The sequence below is a fragment of the Panulirus ornatus genome, chromosome 12 (genome assembly GCF_036320965.1).
Source record: "Panulirus ornatus isolate Po-2019 chromosome 12, ASM3632096v1, whole genome shotgun sequence".
NCBI lineage: Eukaryota > Metazoa > Arthropoda > Malacostraca > Decapoda > Palinuridae > Panulirus > Panulirus ornatus.
The window spans coordinates 35,448,427-35,469,301 of record NC_092235.1 but is presented as its reverse complement, the minus strand read 5'-3'; the positions used below and the strand labels follow the sequence as shown (position 1 = coordinate 35,469,301).

At 36.5% G+C, this 20,875-nt stretch overlaps 1 protein-coding gene across 1 annotated transcript in view; it reads right to left on the bottom strand.

Moving 5' to 3' along the window:
* LOC139751734 (uncharacterized) overlaps nucleotides 1-20,875 on the bottom strand; it is a 208,014-nt gene that overhangs the window by 40,988 nt on the left and 146,151 nt on the right. The window contains exon 7 of the mRNA XM_071667287.1: nucleotides 7,178-7,308. Coding sequence (XP_071523388.1) covers nucleotides 7,178-7,308 — 131 coding nt within the window. The remainder of the gene's footprint in view (nucleotides 1-7,177; nucleotides 7,309-20,875) is intronic.

Genomic DNA, 20,875 nt, shown 5'->3' with positions numbered 1-20,875 from the left:
TATTCTTAATACCTTCCACAGAGCATCTCTATCAACTCTATCATATATCATATATATATATATATATATATATATATATATATATATATATATATATATATATATATATATATATATATATATATATGTATATATATATATATATATATATATATATATATATATATATGTATATATATATATATATATATATATATATATATATATATATATATATATATATATATATATATATATATATATATACATATATATATATATATATATATATATATATATATATATATATATATATATATATATATATATATATATATATATATATATATAAATGATTTGGTAAACAGAGAAGAGGTAGTAAAAGCTTTGCGGAAGATGAAAGCCGGCAAGGCAGCAGGTTTGGATGGTATTGCAGTGGAATTTATTAAAAAAGTGGGTGACTGTATCATTGACTGGTTGGTAAGGTTATCTAATGTATGTATGACTCATGGTGAGGTGCCTGAGTATTGGCGGAATGAGTGCATAGTGCCATTGTACAAATGCAAAGGGGATAAGAGTGAGTGCTCAAATTACAGAGGTATAAGTTTATTGAGAATTCCTGGTAAATTATATGGGAGGGTATTGATTGAGAGGGTGAAGGCATGTACAGAGCATCAGATTGCGGAAGAGCAGTGTGGTTTCAGAAGTGGTAGAGGATGTGTGGATCAGGTGTTTGCTTTGAAGAATGTATGTGAGAAATACTTAGAAAAGCAAATGATTTGTATGTAGCATTTATGGATCTGGAAAAGGCATATGATAGAGTTGATAGAGATGGTCTGTGGACGGTATTAAGAATATATGGTGTGAGAGGCAAGTTGTTAGAAGCAGTGAAAAGTTTTTATCGAGGATGTAAGGCATGTGTACGTGTAGGAAGAGAGGAAAGTGATTGGTTCTCAGTGAATGTAGGTTTGCGGTAGGGGTGTGTGATGTCTCCATGGTTGTTTAATTTGTTTATGGATGGAGTTGTTCGGGAGGTGAATGCAAGAGTTTTGGAAAGAGGGGCAAGTATGAAGTCTGTTGTGGATGAGAGAGCTTGAGAAGTGAGTCAGTTGTTGTTCGCTGATGATACAGCGCTGGTGGCTGATTCATGTGAGAAACTGCAGAAGCTGGTGACTGAGTTTGGTAAAGTGTGTGAAAGAAGAAAGTTAAGAGTAAATGTGAATAAGAGCAAGGTTATTAGGTACAGTAGGGTTGAGGGTCAAGTCAATTGGGAGGTAAGTTTGAATGGAGAAAAACTGGAGGAAGTAAAGTGTTTTAGATATCTGGGAGTGGATCTGGCAGCGGATGGAACCATGGAAGCGAAAGTGAATCATAGGGCGGGGGAGGGGGCGAAAATCCTGGGAGCCTTGAAGAATGTGTGGAAGTCGAGAACATTATCTCGGAAAGCAAAAATGGGTATGTTTGAAGGAATAGTGGTTCCAACAATGTTGTATGGTTGCGAGGCGTGGGCTATGGATAGAGTTGTGCGCAGGAGGATGGATGTGCTGGAAATGAGATGTTTGAGGACAAGTGTGGTGTGAGGTGGTTTGATCGAGTAAGTAATGTAAGGGTAAGAGAGATGTGTGGAAATAAAAAGAGCGTGGTTGAGAGAGCAGAAGAGGGTGTTTTGAAATGGTTTTGGCACATGGAGAGAATGAGTGAGGAAAGATTGACCAAGAGGATATATGTGTCGGAGGTGGAGGGAACGAGAAGTGGGAAACCAAATTGGAGGTGGAAAGATGGAGTGAAAAAGATTTTGTGTGATCGGGGCCTGAACATGCAGGAGGGTGAAAGGAGGGCAAGGAATAGAGTGAATTGGATCGATGTGGTATACCAGGGTTGATGTGCTGTCAGTGGATTGAATCAGGGCATGTGAAGCGTTTGGGGTAAACCATGGAAAGTTGTGTGGGGCCTGGATGTGGAAAGGGAGCTGTGGTTTCGGGCATTATTGCCTGACAGCTAGAGACTGAGTGTGAACAAATGGGGCCTTTGTTGTCTTTTCCTAGTGCTACCTCGCACACATGAGGGGGGAGGGGGATGGTATTCCATGTGTGGCGAGGTGGCGATGGGAATGAATAAAGGCAGACAGTGTGAATTGTGTGCATGGGTATATATGTATGTGTCTGTGTGTGTATATATATGTGTACATTGAGATGTATAGGTATGTATATTTGCGTGTGTGGACGTGTATGTATATACATTGTGTATGGGGGTGGGTTGGGCTATTTCTTTCGTCTGTTTCCTTGCGCTCCCTCGCAAACGCGGGAGACAGCGACAAAACAAAATAAATAAATAAATATATATAATATACATTTTTACCAAATGGAATACACATGTGTACAACGCATGTACAATATGGAATACAAGTGTGTACAATATGTAATACACATGTTCACAATATGTAATTCACATGTGTACAATATGAAATTCATATGTGTACAATATGTAATACACATGTGGACAGTATGTAATACAAATGTGGACAATATGCAATGGAAGTACGTATAATATGTCATACACATGTGTACAATATGTAATACACATGTGTATGATATGTAATACACGTATGTTAATATGTAATACACTTGTGTACAAGTGTAAGATATATATGTACAATATTTAATACACGTATGTACAATATGTAATATACGTGTGGACAATTTATAATGCCCTTGTGTACAATATGAAGTACATGTGTACAATATGTAATACGCATATGTAAAATGTGTAATACACGTGTGCAATATGTAATACACGTGTTAAATATGTCGTGAGTCAGTATGTAATACACGTGTGTTTATCTAAGATACGTTTGCATATATGTAATACATATTTGTACCATATGTAATACACGTTTGTACAGTATGCAATACACATTTGTACAACATATGGTAAATATGTGTACAATTCGCAATACACATGTGAACAATATGTAATACACGTATGTACAGTATGTAATACACTTGTGTACACTATGATCTACGATACACATATGCACTATATGTAATAAATAGGTGTAAGATATGTAATACACATGTGTAAAATATGTAATACATATGTGTACCAAATGCAATACACTTATACAATATGTAATACACCTGTGTACAGTATTGTTACAAGTGTGTACAATATGTAATTCACTTGTGTACAATATGTAATACACATTTGTATATACGTAATACACATATGTACAAGATGTAATACGCATGTGAACAATATGTAATACACGAGTAAAATATATAATACACATGAGTACAGTTTGTAATACTTATTTGTACTATGTTTAACACGTGAACAATATGTATTACACGTAAGTTGATATGTAATACACATGTGTGCAATATGTGTAACACATGTGTAAAATATGTAATACACATTTGTCCAATATGTATTACACATGTTTACAATATGTAATACGTATGTGCACACTATTCAGTAGACGTGTACAATATGTTTTACACATGTGTAAAATATGTAATACACGTGTACAATATATAATACACATATTTACAGTATGTAATACACATGTGTAGAATATATAGAAATATATATTCAATATGTAATACACATTTGTACAATATTTAATATATAAGTGTACATTATGCAATACGTATGTGTAGAATATGTGTTACATATGTGTACAATATGTATTACATGAGTACAAAATGTAATACACATGTATGATATGTAATACACATGTTTACAATAAATAATCAACATATGTACAATATGTGATACACATTTCGGCAACATGTAGTACTCATGTGTTTGATATGTAATGGTATGTGTAGATTATGTGATACACATGTGTACAATATGGAATACACATGTGTACAATAAGTAAAATATGTGATAGAATGAGTACAATATAAAGTACATGTGTGTATGATATGTAATACACATTTGGCTAATATGTAATACACATGTGTCTGATATGTAATGCACATGTGTATAGTATGTAATACACACGTGGACAATATGTAATACAATTAAGCACAATATGTAATACACATGTGTACAATATGTAATAATATATGTATAATATGTAATACACATGTAAATGATATGTGATACACATGTGTACATTATGTAATACATATGAGTGCAATATGTAATACGCATGTGTACAATATGTGGTACACATGTTTACAATATGTGATATGTGTAAAATATGTAATACACGTGTGTACAATATGTAATACACGTGTCTAATATGTAATGCACTTGCGTACATTAATACACATGTAGTACACATGAGTACAATACGTAATACACATGTATACAACATGTAATACACATATGTATCTGCACATCTGCTCAATATGTATTACAAATATGTACAATATGTCACATACATGTGTACAATATGTAATACACATGTGCACAATATGCAATACTGTGTATACAATATGTAATTCACATGTGTAAAGTATGTAATACATATGTGTACAATATGTAATACATATGTGTACGATATATAAAACACATGTGGACAATATTTTAATACACATAAGTACAATATGTGATACACACATGTGCATTATGTAATACACCTATGTAAAATATGTAATGCACATGTGTACAATAAGAAATGATATGTGTACAATGTGTAATACACATGTGTAAAATATGTGATATACATTTGTACAAAATGTGATATGCATGTGTACAATATGTAATACACATGTGTACAATGTATGATACACATGTGTAAAATATGTATAACACTTGTGTACAATATGTTATAAACATGCTTACAATGTGTAATACATGTGTCCAATATGTAATACACATATAAGCAATTTCTAATACACATATGTACAGTGCGTAATGAACATGTGTTCAATATGTAATACACAAGTCATAATATGTAGTACATGTGCATAATACGTAATACACATGTGTACAATATGTAATATACATGCGAACAATATGTATTACACGTGTACAATATGTATTGCACCTGTGTACAATATGTAATTCAAATGTGTACATTATTTAATATAAATGTGTATAACATGTGACACACGTACAATATGTAATAGATATGTCAATAGTATGTAATAAATGTGTACAATATATAATGCACATGTGTACAATATTTGATACATATGTGTACAATATGTAATAGTATATATACAATATGTAATACACATTTGTGGAATATGTAATACACATGTGTAAACTATATTATACACATACACACAGTATGTAATACACATGTGTACACTATGTAATAATATATGTATAATATGTAATACACATTTATACAGCATTTAATACATATGTGTACAATGTGCAATACATATGTGTAAAATATGTAATACACGTGTATAATACGTAATACTTATGTGTACAGTATGCAATACACATGTTTACTACATGTAATACACGTGTGTACAATATGTAATATACATGGGTACAATATGTAATACACATATGCACAATATGTAACACACATCTCTACAGTATCTAGTACACATGTTTATAACATATATGTGTACAGTATGTAATACACGTGCGTACAATATGCAATACATATATGTACATAATGTAATAGTATACGTACAATATATAATACACATACGTAGAATATGTAATGCATATGAGTCCAATATGTAATACATATCTGTAAAATATGTGGTATACATGTGTGCATGATGTAATGATATATGTATGATATGTAATGAACATGTGTAAAATATGTAATATATATCTGTAGAATATGTAATACACATGTGCACAATATGTAATACACATCCGTACAATGTGTGATAAACATATGCATAATATGTAATATGTGTACAATATGTATTACAAGTGTGTACAATACGTAATACGCACATGTCCAATATGTAAGACACACATGCACAATATGTAATACACATGAGCACAATATGTAATACTATGTGTATATTATTTAATACACATATGTACAGTAGTGTAATACAATGTGTACAGTATGTAATATACAAGTGTACAATATTCGTTAATATGTGTACAATATGTAATACACATGTATGCAATATGTAATACACATGTGTACGACATGTAAGACTAATGTGCAAAATATGTAATACGCATAGGTACAATACGTGATGCACATGTGTACAATATGTAATACATATGTGTAGAATTTATAATAATGTGCACAATATGTAATATGTGTATGATATGTAATACACATGTGTACAATATGTAATACATATGTGTTCAATATGTAATACTTATGTAAAATATGTAAACATATGCGTGCAAAATGTAACACACATATGTATGATATCTAATACACATGTGTACAATATGTAATAACGTGTACAATATGTAATGCTTATGTGTATAATAAGTAATAATTAAGAGAGAATGGTGAGGAGACGAGAGTGGTGAAAGTAAGTGAGCTCGGAAAGGAGAGAGTTTTGTGTAGAATGGCAAAAGGTGAGAGCAAATGACGTGACGGGAGTGGGGGAGGAATGGGATGTATTTAGGGAAGCAATGATGGCTTGTGCAAAAGATGCATGTGGTATGACAAAGGTTGGGCGGTGGGCACATTAGAAATGGTAGCGAGTGGTAGGGTGAAGAAGTAAAGTTGTTAGTGAAAGAGAAAAGAGAGGCTTTTGGACGATACTTGCATGGAAGTAGTGCAAATGACTGGGAGATGCATAAAAAAAAGGGCCGGAGGTAAAGAGAAAAGTGCAAGGGTTGAAAAAGAGGGCAAATGAGAGCTGGGGTGAGAGAGTATCATTAAACTTTAGGGAGAATGATAAGATGTTTTGGAAGGAGGTAGATAACGTGGGTAAGATAAGAGAAGAAAGGGAACATTGGTGAAGGAGGTAAGTGGGGAAGTAACAATAGATAGTGATGAAGTGAGAAGATGGAGTGAGTATTTGAAGGTTTGTTGAATGCATTTGATGATAGAATGACAGATATAGGGTGATTTAGTCGAGGTGGTGTGCGAATTGAGAGGATCAGAGTGAATGGTTTGGTTAAGAGAGAAGAGGTATTGAAAGCTTTGCGGAAGATGAGATCCGGCAAGCCGGCGGGTTTTGATGGTATTGTAGTCCAATTTGTCAGGAAAGGATATGACTATGTTGGTTATTGGTTGGTAAGGATATCAAATGTATGTATGGATCACGGTGAAATGCCTTAGCGAATAACTCACGGTAACAGTTGAGGTCGTTGTCCTGGAAGAGGCCTTTCTTTGGAATGACCCACTTGCCTTCTTGACACAGGATGACCTCTAAGTGGCCTCCCGACCGCATCTCATAGCCTTGATGACACTCTATTTTCACCCTAGAAAACGGAATGAATTAGTTGTTATCGTCTAAAAGACAGAACATGCGGACAGTTCGCTATATAATCATAGTAGTAATGTTCTCTGTATTAGAATATATTCATCCAATCAGCATTGCCTTTGTGGTTAGGTGTAATATCCGACACACCAAGATCACTGAGGGACCAAGGACCACTGGACGTCCAGTCCAGCAGGGATGACCATGATGTAGCGCCTCCCTCACGTTATCATCATGACAACTACTGACCAAAATGTAACCAGAAGTCCCGAACATGATAATAATTGACTACAATGTAACCAGCCGTACTGAACATGATAATAACTAACGACAATGTATCCAGACGACCCAAAGATGATAATAACCGACCAAAATGTAACCAGACGTCCCAGATATGATAAGAACTGACGACAACGTAACCAGACGACCTAAACATGATAATAACTGACCACAATGTAACCAGACTACCTAAACATGATAATAACTGACCACAATGTAACCAGACGACCTAAACATGATAATAACTGACCACAATGTAACCAGACGACCTAAACATGATAATAACTGACCACAATGTAACCAGACGACCCAAACATGATAATAACTGACCACATTGTAACCAGACGACCTAAACATGATAATAACTGACCACAATGTAACCAGACGACCCAAACATGATAATAACTGACCACAATGTAACCAGACGACCCAAACATGATAATAACTGACCACAATGTAACCAGACGACCTAAACATGATAATAACTGACCACAATGTAACCAGACGACCCAAACATGATAATAACTGACGACAATTTAACCAGACGTATCAAAGATGATAATAACCAACCAGAATGTAACCAAACACCCAAAGATGATAAGAACTGATCACATTGTAACCAGACGTACTGAACATTATAATAACTGACCGCAATGTAACCAAACGACCCAAAGATGATAATAACTGACCTCAATGTAACCAGACGTACTGAACATTATGATAACTGACCATAATGTAACCAGACGACCCAAACATGATAATAACTGATCACAATGAAACCAGACCTCCCAAATATGATGATAACTGACCACAATGTAACCAGACGTACTGAACATGAAAATAACTGACCAAAATATAACCAGACGACCCAAAGGTGATGATAACTGACCACGATATAACAAGACGTCCCAAAGATGATAATAACTGATGTAACTAGACGGCCCAAACATGATAATAACTGACCACAATGTAACCACACGTCCCAAGCATAATAACAACTGACCATGATGTAACCAGACGACCCAAAGATGAGAAGAACTGACCACAATGTAACCAGAACACCCAAAGATGATACTGACCACAATGTAACTAGACGTCCCAAACATGATGATAACTGACCACAGTGTAATCAAAGGACCCAAACATGATAATAACTGACCACAATGCAAGGACACGACGCAAACATAATAATAACTGACCACAAAGTAACCAGACGACCCAAACATGATAATCACCGACGACAATGTAACCAGACGTCCCGAGCATGACAGTACCCGACCACCATGTAACCACACTTCCTGAACATGATGATAAATGACCAGAATGTAACCAGACGACCCAAACATGATAATAACTGACCACAATGTAACCAGGCGTCCCGAACATGATAACAACTGACCACAATGTAACCAGATGTCCTGAACATCATAATAACTGACCACAGTGTAACAAGACGTACTTAGCATGACATGATAATAACTGATGACAATATAACCAGACGTCATGAACAGGATAATAACTGACCACGATGATAACTGACCAGAATGTAACCAGACGTCCTGAACATGATAATAACTGACCAGAATGTAACCAGACGACCCAAACATGAAAATGACTGAGCACAATGTAACCAGACGATTGAAACATGATAATAACTGACCACAATGTAACCAGACGACCCAAAGATGATAATAACGGACCACAATGTAACCAGACGTCCAAAACACGATAATATCTGACAACAATGAAACCAGACGACACAATCATGATAATAACTGTCCACAATGTAACTAGACGACGAAAACATGATAATAACTGACCAAACTGTAACCAGACGACACAAACATGATAATAACTGTCCACAATGTAACTAGACGACGAAAACATGATAGTAACTGACCACACAGTAACAAGACGATGGAAACCTTAAAGTAATTAGATGACCGAAAAATTATAATAACTGGTAAAAATGTAAACAGACGACCCAAAGATGATGATAGATGACCAAAATGTAACTAGGCGTACTGAACATGATTATAACTGACCATAATGTAACCTAAAGACACAAAGATTATAACAATTGACCACAATGTAACTAGACGACCCAAACATGATAATAACTAACCACAATGTAGCCAGATGATCCTAACATGATAATAACTGACCACAATGTAACTAGACGTCCCGTACTTGATAATAACTGACAATACTGTAACCAGACGTACCGAAAATGGTAATAACTGACCACAATGTAACGAGACACCCAAACATGATAATAACTGACCACAATGTAACGAGACGACCCAAACATGATAATAACAGACCACAATGTAGCCAGACGAACCGGACATGATAATAACTAACTACAATGTAACCAGACGTCCCGAATTTCAGAATAACTGACCATAATGTAATCAGATGACCCAAACATGATAATGACCGACGAAAATGTAACCAGACGACCCGAACATGACAATACCAGACCACCACTGTAATCACACGTCCCGAACTTGATGATAAACGACCAGAATGTAACCAGACAACCCAGACATGATAATAAGTGACCACAATGTAACCAGACGTCCCGAACATGATGATAACTGACCACAATGTAATCAGACGATCCAAATATGATAATAACTGAGCACAGTGTAACTAGACGACGAGAACATGATAATAACTGACCATACTGTAACCAGACGACGGAAACGTGATAATAAATGACCTTAAAGTAATTAGATGACCGAAAGATGATAATAACTGGTAAAGATGTAAACAGACGACCCAAAGATGATAATAAATGACCAAAATGTAACTAGACGTACTGAACATGATTATAACTGACCATAATGTAACCTAAAGACCCAAAGATGATAACAACTGACCACAATGTAATTAGACGACCCAAACATGATAATAACTGACCACAATGTAACCAGATGACCCTAACATGATAATAACTGACCACAATGTAACTAGACGTCCCGAACTTGATAATAACTGACTATAATGTAACCAGACGTACTGAATACGGTAATAACTGACCACAGTGTAACCAGACAACCCAAACATGATATAACTGACCACAATGTAACAAGACGACCCAAACATGATAAATAACTGACCACATTGCAGCCAGACGACCCTAACATGATAATAACTGACCACGATGTAACTAGACGCCCCAAACTTGATAATAACTGACCATAATGTAATCAGACGTACTGAATACGGTAACAACTGACCACAATGTAACGAGACGTCCCGAACTTGATAATAACTGACCATAATGTAATCAGATGACCCAAACATGATAATGACCGACGAAAATGTAACCAGACGACCCGAACATGACAATACCAGACCACCACTGTAATCACACGTCCCGTACATGATGATATTTGACCAGAATGTAACCAGACGACCCAAACGTGATAATAACTGCCCACAATGTAACCAGACGATCCAAACATGACAAAAATTGACCAAAATGTAACCAATAGACGGAAACAAGAAAATAACTGACCATAATGTAACCAGACGACCCAAAGATGATAATAACTGACCACAATGTAACCAGACGTCCCGGACATAATAACAACTGACCACAATGTAACCAGACGTCCTGAACATCATAATAATTGACCACAATGTAACCAGATGTACTGAATATGACAATAACTGACCATAATGAAACCAGACGTCGTGAACATGATAATAACTGACAATGAGGATAACTGACCAGAATGTAACCAGACGTCCCAAACATGATAATAACTGACCACACTGGAACCAGACGACCTAAACATAAAAAGAACTGACCACAACGTAACCAGACGATGGAAACGATAATAAATGACCACAATGTAAGCAGACAAGCCAAAGATGATAATAACTGACCAAAAGGCTACTAGATGTCCCAAACATGATAAGAACTGACGACAATGTAACCAGACCACCGAAACATGATAATAACTGACCACTATGAAACCAGACGACCCAAAGATGATAAAAACACCACAATGTAATCAGACGTCCGAAACATGATAATTACTGACCACAATATAACCAGACGACCCAAACATGATAGTAACTGATCACAATGTAATCAAACGACACAAACAGAATGATAACTGACCACAATGAAGCCATATGACCCAAACATGATAATAACTGCCCACAATGCAACCAGTCGATCCAAACATGATAATAATTGACCACAATGTAAGCAGACGACCCAAAGAGGATAATAACTGATAAAAATGTAAACAGACGACCTAAAGATGATAGTAACTGACCAAAAAGTAACCAGACGTATTGAACATGATTGTAACTGACCATAATGTAACCAGGCGACCCAAAGATGATAATAACTAACCACAATGTAACCAGACGTCCCTAACATGATAATAACTGACCACAATGTAACCGGACGGACTGAACATGATAATAACTGACCACAGTGTAACGACGACACAAACATGATAATGACTGACGACACTGACCAGACGTCCCGAACATGATAATAACTAATCACAATGTAACCAGACGTACTGAACATGATAATAAATGACCAAAATGTAGCCCGACGTACTGAGCATGAGAATTACTGACCACAATGTAACCAGACGACCCAGACATGAAAATAACTGACCGCAATGTAACTAGACGTCCCGTAGATGATGATAATTGACCTCAGTGTAACCAGACGACCCAAACATGATAATAACCGACGACAATGTAACCAGACGTTCCGAACATGATAATAATAGATCATCATGTAACCAGATGTTCCGAATATGATGATAAATGACTAAAATGTAACCAGATGACCCAAGCTTAATAACAATTGGCCACAATGTAACCAGACGCCCCGAACATGATGATAACTGACGACAATGTAACAAGACGTCCTGAACATCATATAACTGACGACAATGTAACAAGACGTACCAAACATGATAAACATGATAACTGACCACAATGTATCTATAAAGTGACACACGAAAATGATAATAACTGACCATGATAATAACTCACCAGAATGTAATCAGACGTCCCGAACATTTCAATATCTGACCACAATGCAACTAGACGACTCAAACATGAAAATAACTGACCACAATGTAACAGACGATGGAAACATGATAATAATTGACAACAATGTAAGCAGACGACCGAAAGATGATAGAAACTGACCAAAATGTAACCAAGATAAGAATTGATGACAATGTAACCAGGCGACCCAAACATGATAATGATTCACCACAATGTAACCAGACGCCCGAAACATGATAAAAACCGACGACAATGTACCCAGACGTCCGTATATGATCATAGTAGACAACCATGTAACCAGACCTCCCGAACTTGATAATAACTGACCAGATAGTAACCAGACGACCCAAAGATGAAGATAGATGACCACAATGTAATCATACATACTGAACATGATAAAAACTGACCACAATGTAACCAAACGACTCGAAGATGATAATAACTGACCACAATGTAACCAATCGTCCCAAACATGATAATAAGTGGATACAATTTAATCAGTTGACCCAAACAAGATAGTAATTGACCACAATGTAAGCAGATGACCCAAACATGAAAATGGCTGACCACAATGTAACCAGACGTTCCAAACAAGATAATAACTGACCAGAAGGTAAGCAGACGACCCAAACATGAAAATAGCTGACCACAATGTAACCAGACGACTCAAACATGATAATAACCGACCACAATGTATCCAGACGTCCCAAAATTGATAATAACTGACCACAATGTAACCAGTCGACTCAAAGAGGAGAATAACTGACCACAATGTAAGGAGACGTCCCAAACATAATAATAATTGACCACAATGTAACCAGACGACCCAGACACGATAATAACTAACCATAATGTAACCAGACGACCCAAACATGATAATAACTGACCACAATGTAACCAGACGTCCCGAACGTGATCATGACTGATGATAATGTAACCAGATGTACTGTACATGAAAATAACCGACTATAATGCTACCAGAGGACCCATAGATGATAATAACTTAACACAGCGTTACCAGACGTCCAGAACATGATAATAACTGACCATATTGTAACCAGACGTCACTAACATGATGGTATCTGACTATAATGTAACCAGATGACGAAAAGATGATAATAACTGACCACAATGTTACAAGATGACTTAGATATGATATTAACTGACCACAATGTAACCAGACGTCCCAAACATGATAATAAGTGACCAAAATGTAACCATACGTAAAGAACATCATAATAACTGACCACAATGTAACCAAACTCGCCGAACATGATAATAACTGAGTAGAATTTAACCAGACTTCCTGGACATGATAATAACTGACTAAAATGTAACCAGAAGTCTCGATCATGGTAATCACTGACCAGAATGTAACGAGACGTGTTGATCATGATAATCACTGACGAAAATGTAAGCAGACGTCCCGAACATGATGATAACTGACCAGAATGTAACTAGACGACCCAAATTTGATAAGAATTGACTAAAATGTAACCAGAATTCCCGAACATGATAATAATAGACTACAATGTAACCAGACGACCCAAACATGATAATAACTGGCCACAATATAACCAGATGTCCTGAAATTATAATAACGTACCACTATGTAACCAGACGACCTAAACATGATGATAACTGACCACAATGTAAACTGACGTCCCGAACTTGACAATAACTGACAAGAATGTAACCAGATGACCAAGAGATGATGATAACTGACCACAATGTAACCACACGTACGGAAAATGGTAATAACTGGCCACAATGTAACTAGACGACCCGAAGATGATAATAACTGACTATAATGTAACCAGACATCCCAAACATGATAATAACTGACCAGAATGTAACCAGATGACCCAAAGAAGATAATAGCTGACAACCAACATGAAATAACTGATCACAATGTAACCAGACGACCCCAAACATGATAATAACGGACCACAATGTAACCAGTCGACCCAAAAATGACAATAAGTGACCACAATGTAACCAACGATACCCAAGCAAAATAACAGCTGACCACAATGTAAGCAAACGACCCAAGCATGAAATGACTGACCACAATGTAAGCAGACGACCCAAACATGATAATAACTGACCACAATGTAAACAGACGTCCCGAAACTTGACAATAACTGACAAGAATGTAACCAGATGACCAAGATGATGATAACTGACCACAAATGTAACCAACGTACGAAAATGATAATACTGCACAATGTAACCAGACGACCCGAAATGATAATAACTGACACAATGTAACAGACGTCCCAAACATGATATAAAACTGACACAATGTAACCAGAGTCCGAATTGTATAAGTAAGACAACCATGTAAACCAGACCTCCCGAACTTGAAATAACTGACAGATAGTAACCAGACGACCCAAAGATGAAGATACTGACCACAATGTAATCAATGACATAACCTGACATGATAATAAACTGACCAATAATAATGTAACAAAACACGTCCAAACATGATAATAACTGACCACAATGCAACCAGATCGTCCCAAACATGATAATACGACATGTAACAACTCAATTTAATCATGACCCAAAACAAGAAAAGTGAATTGACCACAATGTATAACTGAACAGAATGACCAATGTCCAAACATGATAATAACTGAACACAATGTAACCAACGTCCAAACATGATAATAACCAATGACCAGTATAAGTAAGAGACGACACCAAACATGAAAATAAGCTGACCACAATGTAACCAGACGTTCAAACATGATAATAACTGACCACAATGTAATCCAGAGTCCCCAAAACTTGATTAATAATACTGACCACAATGTAACCATCGACTCAAAGATGATAACAACTGACCACAATGTAAGGAGACGTCCCAAACATGATAATAATTGACCATAATGTAACCAGACGACCCAGACACGATAATACTAACCATAATGTAACCAGACGACCCAAACATGATAATAACTGACCACGATATAACCAGACGTCCCGAACGTAATCATGACTGATGATAATGTAACCAGATATACTGTATATGAAAATAACTGACTATAATGTAACCAGAGGACCCATAGATGATAATAACTTACCACAATGTAACCAGACGTCCAGAACATGATAATAACTGACCATATTGTAACCAGACGTCAAGAACATGATGATATCTGTCTATGATGTAACCAGATGACGAAATGATGATAATAACTGACCACAATGTAACAAGATGACTTAAATATGACAATAACTGACCACAATGTAACCAGACGTCCCAAACATGATAATAAGTGACCATAATGTAACCAGACGTAAAGAACATCATAATAACTGACCACAATGTAACCAAACTCGCCGAACATGATAATAACAGAGTAGAATTTAACCAGACCTCCTAAACATGATAATAACTGACTAAAATGTAACCAGAAGTCTCGATCATGGTAATCACTGACCAGAATGTAACGAGACGTGTTGATCATGATAATCACTGACGAAAATGTAAGCAGACGTCCCGAACATGATGATAACTGACCAGAATGTAACTAGACGACCCAAACTTGATAAGAATTGACTAAAATGTAACCAGAATTCCCGAACATGATAATAATAGACTACAATGTAACCAGACGACCCAAACATGATAATAACTGACCAAAATATAACCAGATGTCCTGAACATTGTAATAACGTACCACAATGTAACCAGACGACCTAAGCATGATGATAACTGACTACAATGTAAACAGACGTCCCGAACTTGACAATAACTGACAAGAATGTAACCAGATGACCAAGAGATGATGATAACTGACCACAATGTAACCACACGTACGGAAAATGATAATAACTGGCCACAATGTAACTAGACGACCGGAGGATGATAATAACTGACTATAATGTAACCAGACATCCCAAACATGATAATAACTGACCAGAATGTAACCAGATGACCCAAAGAAGATAATAGCTGACAACCCAAACATGAAAATAACTGATCACAATGTAACCAGACGACCCCAAACATGATAATAACGGACCACAATGTAACCAGTCGACCCAAAAATGACAATAAGTGACCACAATGTAACCAGATGACCCAAGCAAAATAACAGCTGACCACAATGTAAGCAAACGACCCAAGCATGAAAATGACTGACCACAATGTAAGCAGACGACCCAAACATGATAATAACTGACCACAATGTAAACTGACGTCCCGAACTTGACAATAACTGACAAGAATGTAACCAGATGACCAAGAGATGATGATAACTGACCACAATGTAACCACACGTACGGAAAATGATAATAACTGGCCACAATGTAACTAGACGACCCGAAGATGATAATAACTGACAGCAATATAACCAGACGTCCCGAACATGACAGTAACTGACCACAATGTAATAAGACGTCCCGTGCAAGATAATAACTGAAAATAATGTAACCAAACGTTCCAAACATAATAATAACTGACCACAATGCAACCAGATGTCCTGAACATAATAATAACTGACCACAATATAACCAGACGTGCCGAACCTGATAATAACTGATAAGAATGCAACCAGACGTCCTAAACATGATAATAACTGTTCAGAATCCAACCAGATGTCCCAAACATGATAATAACTTAACAGAATGTAACCATATGTCCTGAACATGATAATAACTGACCATATTGTAACCAGACGACAGAAATATGATAATAACTAACCACAATGTAACCAGATGATTCAAACATGATAATAACTGACCACAATGTAACCAGACGTCTCAAACTTGATAATAACTGACCACAATGTAACCAGAAAGATGATAACAACTGACCACAACGTAAGGAGACGTCCCAAACATGATAATAATTGACCACAATGTAACCAGACGACCCAGACACGATAATAACTAACCATAATGTAACCAGACGACCCAAACATGATAATAACTGACCACAATGTAACCAGACGTCCCGAACGTGATCATGACTGATGATAATGTAACCAGATGTACTGTACATGAAAATAACCGACTATAATGCTACCAGAGAACCCATAGATGATAATAACTTACCACAATGTTACCAGACGTCCAGAACATGATAATACCTGACCATATTGTAACCAGACGTCACTAACATGATGGTATCTGACTATAATGTAACCAGATGACGAAATGATGATAATAACTGACCACAGTGTAACAAGATGTCTTAAATATGACAATAACTGACCACAATGTAACCAGACGTCCCAAACATGATAATAAGTGACCAAAATGTAACCAGACGTAAAGAACATCACAATAACTGACCACAATGTAACCAGACTCGCCGAACATGATAATAACTGAGTAGAATGTAACCAGACCTCCTAAACATGATAATAACTGACTAAAATGTAACCAGAAGTCTCGATCATGGTAATCACTGACCAGAATGTAACGAGACGTGTTGATCATGATAATCACTGACGAAAATGTAAGCAGACGTCCCGAACATGATGATAACTGACCAGAATGTAACTAGACGACCCAAACTTGATAAGAATTGACTAAAATGTAACCAGAATTCCCGAACATGATAATAATAGACTACAATGTAACCAGACGACCCAAACATGATAATAACTGGCCACAATATAACCAGATGTCCTGAACATTGTAATAACGTACCACAGTGCAACCAGACGACCTAAGCATGATGATAACTGACCACAATGTAAACTGACGTCCCGAACTTGACAATAACTGACAAGAATGTAACCAGATGACCAAGAGATGATGATAACTGACCACAATGTAACCACACGTACGGAAAATGATAATAACTGGCCACAATGTAACTAGACGACCCGAAGATGATAATAACTGACTATAATGTAACCAGACATCCCAAACATGATAATAACTGACCAGAATGTAACCAGATGACCCAAAGAAGATAATAGCTGACAACCCAAACATGAAAATAACTGATCACAATGTAACCAGACGACCTAAACATGATAATAACGAACCACAATGTAACCAGTCGACCCAAAAATGATAATAAGTGACCACAATGTAACCAGATGACCCAAGCAAAATAATAGCTGACCACAATGTAAGCAAACGACCCAAGCATGAAAATGACTGACCACAATGTAAGCAGACGACCCAAACATGATAATAACTGACCACAATGTAACCAGACGACCCATAGATGATGATGACCAACCACAATATAATGAGATTACCCAAACATGATAATAACTGACCAGAATGTAACCAGACGAACTGAAAATGATAATAACTGACCACAATGTAACCAGACGACCGAAAAATGACAATAACTGACCACAATGTGACCAGACGACCCAAACATGATAATAACTGACCACAATGTAACCAGTCGAACCAGACATGATAATAACTAACCATAATGTAACCAGACGACCTAAACATGATAATAACTAACCACAATGGCACCAGACGTCCTGAACACGATAATAACTGACCACAATATTACCAGACATCCCGAGCATTATGATCACTGACAACAGTGTAGCCAGACGTCCCAAACATGGTAATAATTGACCACAATACAACCAGATGTCCTGTACATAATAATAACTCACCATAATGTAACCAGACGTCTCGAACATGATAAGAACTGACCTTAATGTAGCCAGACGACCCAAACATGATAACAAATGACCACAATGTAACGAGACGTTCCGAAGATGATAATAACTGACCAGAATGTAACCAGACGACCCAAAGATGATGATAACACCAGAATGGAACCTGACGTCCTTGACACGATTATAACTGATCAGAATGTATCCAGACTTCCCAAACATGATAATAACTGATCACAAGGTAGACAGACGTCCCGAACATGATGATAACTGAACGTAATGTAACTAGACGTCCTGAACACGATAATGAATTACCACATTGCAACTGACGTCACGAGCATGGTAATAACTGACCACAATGCAACCAGACACCCTGAGCATGATAATAACTGACAACAATGTAACCAGACGTCCTGAACATAATGATAGCTATCCACAATGTAACCAAACGTGCCGAACATGATAATAACTGCCCAGAATGTAACTAGACATCCTGAACATGATGAAACTGACCACAATGTAACCAGACGTTCCGAACATGATAATAACTGACTAGAATGTAACCAGACGTCCTAAACATGATAACAACTGAGCACATTGTAACCAGACGAGGAGAAAATGATAATAACTGAGTACAATGTAACTAGACGTAATGAACATGATAATAACTGTCCAGAATGTAACTAGACGTCCTGAACATGATAAAACTGACCACAATGTAACCAGACATACTGAACATGATTATATCTGACCATAAGGTAACCGGACATCCCAAACATGATAACAGCTGACCAAAATGTAATCAGACGATCCGAACATAATAATAACTTACCACAATGTAACCAGACATACTGAACATGATAAAAACTGACCACAATGTAACCAGACGACCCAAACCTGATAATAACTGACCAAAATGTAACCAGACGACCCAAACATCGTGATAACTAACCACAATGTAACCAGACGACTCAAACATCGCGATAACCAGATGTAACCAGACATACTGAAGATACAGACATAATGTAACCAGACATACTGAACATGATAATAACTAACCACAATGTAACCAGACGACCAAAAGATAATAAGCAGAATGTAACCAGACTTAACGAACATGATAATAACGCAATGTAACCAAACGACCAAAGCATGATAACAACTAATCACAATATAGGTAGACGTACTGAATATAATAATAACTGACCATGATATAACCAAACGACCCAAAGCTGATAAAAGCTGACCACAATGTAAGCAGACGTCCCGAACGTGATTGTGACTGACTGTAATGTAACAAGACGTACTGAACATGATAATAACTGACCACAATGTAACAAGACGTGCCGAACATGATAATGACTTACCATGATATAATCAGACGTCCCGAATATTATGATAACTGACCACAAGGCAACCAGACGACCCAAACATGATAATAACTGACCACAATGTAACCAGACGTCTAGAACTTCATACTAACGGACACAATGCAACCAGACGACCAGAACATGATAACTGACCACTATATAAACAGACGTCCGGAACATGATAATAACTGACCGCAATGTAACCAGACTATCCAAACATGATAACATGATAATAACTAACCAC